This window comes from Dasypus novemcinctus, chromosome 7 (genome assembly GCF_030445035.2).
Source record: "Dasypus novemcinctus isolate mDasNov1 chromosome 7, mDasNov1.1.hap2, whole genome shotgun sequence".
NCBI lineage: Eukaryota > Metazoa > Chordata > Mammalia > Cingulata > Dasypodidae > Dasypus > Dasypus novemcinctus.
The window spans coordinates 125,071,550-125,076,751 of NC_080679.1; the positions used below are offsets into that span (position 1 = coordinate 125,071,550).

Consider the following 5,202-nt stretch of genomic DNA (forward strand, 5'->3'; position numbering starts at 1 on the left):
ACTTAGACATTGTTTATCCTGACTTATCCTGGGCTTAAAAGCACACCTCAGCTCACTGACAGTAGAGGCTAAAAGAAGGCAGGAAGTAACATTTAATCAGCAACCACTGATGCCAGAGGCATTATGAGTCACATGTACCTAATTTTCTCACAGGACGTGACTGGGCCCACATTCCTCTTCTGACCCTCGGGTCCCCCATGGGTAATGTGTACCCCAAGGCAGCACAACAGGTGCTGGGTGGAGATTTGGACCCCCCATCCCTTCCACAGCAGGGAGTAGCAGGCAGTGTGCATTAAGGGTATCTTCCAATTGCCCTAAACACACCTTGGGTTTAGAGAAGCACAGATTGCCTATGGAATAAGGAAAACCTCTGCACTCAAGAGGGTGGTTTTGGAGAAATGTCCTGAATGTGTCCCCAAAGGATTCTCTGGCCAATTTCCATTAATTCTGGACCAAGAAATCTGAGATTATGGCAGGTGCTAACTCAAGTATTCTCTAGCTTTCAGAAGCTCAGGTTCAGTATGGGCTATCACCACCTTATAAAACATGTACACCAACCTTCATGTGATTTGAAATTTATTGCAAGCAAATGCCATGGATCTCTTGAAGAGATCTGATTTCTTATCATCAGTGCTGACCATAACTGGTGGTAGGAGTCCTTTATTTCTTGCTGTCTATAGTTTTTTACTTAAGTTTTTCAGTCTTGTTACAGTTGCTCTGTTTTTCTTCGCAAATGTTCTTTTGGGTATGCCCTACATTTTTACAGTCATTTTGAGTGGACTGAATTTTTGTTCTATTTCTTCCCTCCTTAAGGCTTACCACTTTTTGTTGTCTCTTTCATTTTCTCTTCATCCTAAGACTCTGTTCCCTCTTCTATGATTGTGGTAGTTTTGATATTTCGTACACTTGTGGCCAACCCAAAGAGTAATGCAAATAGGAAGGCATAAATGCGACCATAGACCACTCTCAAATATATCACTACGTCTGTTTTTTGTTTCACGGACCGCATTTTCCTTGGAGGGGGTCCACTGTTTATACTTCCACCAGCACCACGTTTTAGACATAGTGGTGGGTCCCAGCCTACATGGCAGTGACAGTTCTTTAGATTATTGCAAATTCCTCTATAATTGCACTTCTCAGGGAAACAGTCATAGCTGATATTTGCCACAGATCCATTGCAAAAGACAAAATTGCAGTACGTTTCAGGGGCACAGATGGAACCATCTATCGGTCTTCCAACATCAATAGATCCTGTTCGACGGTGTTCATCCAACCCAAAACAAATGTTATTTTCTATGAGAGACTGATGGAAGGCAACATGTTCCTGCAACTGTGGAAGATGAGTGACATTAGTGCACTGCAACCTTCCACAAAACTTGTCTTGTGGTGGACATCGAGTATGATGTCTAGAATCTGTACGTCTTGTACATTTTCCAAATCGGTCTCCTTTAGTATTTAATGTATAGCAAGCATCTGGACCATCCATAGCAACGTTACCAAAGATGGCTTTGCATTGCAAGTCACGATCTGTGCAGTTGCCTTTATAGCAGTAGCTCTTTTCACTACAGGGTGTTCCATCTTGCATATAAAAGTCTACAGGACATGTATGGGTGTTCCCATTGCAGTACTCAGGAAGATCACATATATTTTTTATAGGTCTGCAGAGCATCCCAGTTAGAGCATAAGTACAGTTTGCACAGCACAGTCCGATGTCACAATGACTCCCAGGCGTCAGTTCACAGTTAATGTTACAACAGGGGTTACTATAACACTTCTTAAAGGAGCCACAGTCACATTGCTCTGCCTCCTCCACTATTTCATTTCCACAACGAAATTCTGTTAGCGTTTCATTTAAAAGGGGGTAACGATCTTCAGCAAGGCAATAATGTCCCAATATATATACAGTTCCTGCATGGTTAAAGGAACAGTTGCTAAATGCATCTGTTATCCCCGGGTATACTTGCATAATGCAGGTGGCCCTCCTCTGGCAAACACAAAATTCCCCATCTAAAGGCAACCCCAATGTTAGCCCAATATTTTGTGCTGTAATCGTAGAAAGCAGTATATATGGTCTCCCTAGCTGGCCAACCATTACCAGACTGTCAGCATTGCACACACGTCGAAATCTCGTATTATAAGCATAGTCCTCTGGTCCATCTCTATCCACCACGAAAGATGACATGTGTTGAATATTTTCATAGATGGTCTGTTGATAATATGTATAAAATGGACTTCCTGGCAGTGCATAAGGAGTCAGAGAGGCTGGATCCCTTTCATTATATATGATCAAAGCAGTAATATAATAACGGAAATGTAAAGCCCACAAAAATGAGCCAACTACACTAGTATAACTTACCATATATTTGACACATTCCGTAAAGTTGTTTATTGTTCTATACATTGCATGAGAACATTGAGGAAGTCCTTCAATACTGAGTTCATGGGATGCAAATCGTGTACTAGACAGCCTTGGGGCTATACTGATGTTTTCTGCAGAGAACAAGGAATCTATTTCCTCTTGGGTTCCTGGTTTATATGCAGGCTCCCTTGCATTTTCATCTGTCACTATTTGAGAAATGATGTGTTCAAACCTGTGCGAATCCTTGAGGGGTTTGATTTCATAGGTAAGGTCATCCAACTTCATAATACCTTCGATACCTCCATAGCAAGTGTCCACAGTGACCAGGGAATAAGGAATCTCCTCCAGGTAGCCGATGTAGTAACAATCTCGAGGAACATAGGGATGATCAGTCTGTAGGGCACTTTGGTCGTCCTGGGATATCACTGGTAGATATCTGGGCCTGAGCAGTTTCTTGAGCTGCATGTGGATGACATGTCTCTGGCCACCAAATTTTAGGCTGTAGGAGACCCAGCCTGGTACCTGAAAACTTTTGCCATGGTACATCTGCTTCCTGGGAATCACCACCTCGGAGGAGATGTAGCGCCATGAGGGATGGTCTTGAGAACACTGGGCAGAACCCAGGTGTGCCCAGAGCTCAAGCAGGAAGATGGCTACCTTGAGGGTGTCCTGGTCCTCCACCAGCTTCATGCCCCAGCTCAGTGATACCTGTCCAAAGAAAATCTATAAAGAGAATATACTCATTGAATCCAGGACTGAGCCATCTGCCAAGGATGCATGCCACCTCCAGAGACCCTGACCAGTCACAAAAAAACTGCTTCAGGGCTCTGGGCATCCTATCCCTGAGCAGGTCACCTGGTAACCTGAATGCATTAGGTCACAACCACTGGGTGTGGCAGTGGGTGGGTCTGGAGAGTAATCCCTGGCTTTAGGTGGGATAGGTAAGAGTCTGGGCATTGGGTATCAAACTTGAAAAGAAAGAGTGAGGGAAGCAGGGGTGTTTTGTCTAGGCACACTAAGCAATCCTGAGCAAGCTTCATGGAAAATCACTGGCATTTTGGTTGTTATCCTTGCTGGTGTAGCTCAGGAAACAGGTGTTTCTAAGGTCAGGTGGATTACCCACAAGACACAATACCACGTCAGAAACCTAGGAAGAAGCCAGACAAACTTTGGCTTTACGAGTTTAGTGTCTTGTCCCTGCCTCAGGCTGGCCCAGCCACTGTTTGACTGACAGTAATTGCTTCCCTTCCCTATGAAGGGAGTTTCAATTTGTAGACTGGTAGCAAGAATCAGCACAGTCAAAGAAAATTGTGTCTATTTCTTACTGTGGTAACTGCCAGGCAGGTCTTTCCGCTTCTCCAGAAACCCACCTATATTCTCCAGAATCCAAATATTCTAGATAGAGTGAGTGTAAACTCACCCTGAAAGTGAGATATCACTCAGGCCAGGAGACAGCTCCCAGAGAAACAACAGCGGTCCAAGGGAGTAAAAAGGACTTCACAGGATGATACCATGTTTAGAGACAAATTGGCTGCCCAATGCCACCAACCTGTGATGTAGTAAGTGAAGGAAAAGTGAACTTCCACCATTTTCCATTCCACATTGATGGATCTCCTAATTACAGGATCTTGAATTAATCCTTTACTATTATTCAGTTCTACTTTTCTTATTTTCCTATTCTCTTTCATATTTTCATGTGGCAATCTGATATCATTCATAACTCAATGGCTGCTCAAGCAAATCCAATGCAACAGGTAGGTAGGCTTTGAAAATGGGAATTTATTAGCTTGTGTTCTTAAGGCTAGAAAAATTCCAAATGAAGCTGTTATCAAGGTGATGTTCTCTTTCCAAGGCCTGGCATTCTTGGCTTGGCTGCCAGTGACCCTTCATCCTAGGCTGCTCTGTCACATGTCAATGTCCATGTCAACCTATCCATTCACTTTGGGGTTCTATTGGTTTCACTTTCTTGCTTTCTTTGGCTTTCTCTCAATCTGTCTGAATTTCAGACTGATTATAAGGGACTCCAGTTTTAGAGCCATCCTGACTGAATTGGCCCACACCCTTTCTGAAACAACTTCATCAAAAGATCCTACTTGCAATGGATTCACTCTCACCAGAATGGATTAAGCATAAGACTCCGTTTTCCTGGACTACATCATTCTAAGCCACCACACAAGCTAAGTGTGTCCCATGAACCTTGTTAATTATATTATCGTAGACAGGCTGCAAATGTCATGGACAGGATAATACAGCAGCTTCCAACAAGGCCCAGGTCCAGGATATGTAAGTGGCTTGCTTCACACTATGCTGGCCCATCAGGCAGGATACAGGACATTGGAAAATGCCTGTCAATGAAGTAGTACTATGTTTGTCAAGTTCCCAAATCTGAAGAAATCCATGAATAAAGTAGTGAACAATGGCTTTCTGACCAGGAATGCATTTGTTGAGGGAAACCAGACCCATGCAGCCTATGAACTACATCAGCCCAATGCTCTCCTCCATGCTGGTCCCTACCATATCATGTTCTCAGGCCTTTAGCTCTCAGGAAGAACAGGGAGAGAAGGGGCCAAGAAGTCATGTGTGGCCTTCCAAGGAAGATGGCAGAGTCCTTCCAGCAAGACAACTATTAAACAGGCAGAAACTTACAACAAGTATTTTGAAACTCAAGAGGTCATCAGAAGAACACAATTCAGCATGCAGGGAAGGGTGGGAGGAAGAGGCTGATACACTACAGCAAAGAACAGTAAATTGTTCTCTCTGAACAGCTACCAGCACCCATCTTGTACTCTCACAACATGTGACTTTGGGGTCCTGTCCCTGGCTAGCTCCCTAGTTTCATAAAG

The 5,202-nt window shown here is 43.7% G+C and overlaps 1 protein-coding gene across 1 annotated transcript; it reads right to left on the reverse strand.

Annotated features, from left to right (window-relative positions):
- Positions 1-565: 565 nt before the first annotated feature.
- On the reverse strand, positions 566-3,144 carry LOC101430485 (disintegrin and metalloproteinase domain-containing protein 21-like). Its single transcript, XM_004474443.2, has one exon. It carries the CDS (start codon positions 3,047-3,049, stop codon positions 854-856), a length of 2,196 nt encoding a protein of 731 aa, XP_004474500.2. The 5' UTR covers positions 3,050-3,144; the 3' UTR covers positions 566-853.
- Between the last annotated feature and the right edge of the window lie 2,058 nt (positions 3,145-5,202).

Bases quoted from the DNA above. Each gene is read 5' to 3' on its own strand.
- LOC101430485 (XM_004474443.2), bottom strand. From the start codon at position 3,049: ATGAAGCTGGTGGAGGACCAGGACACCCTCAAGGTAGCCATCTTCCTG.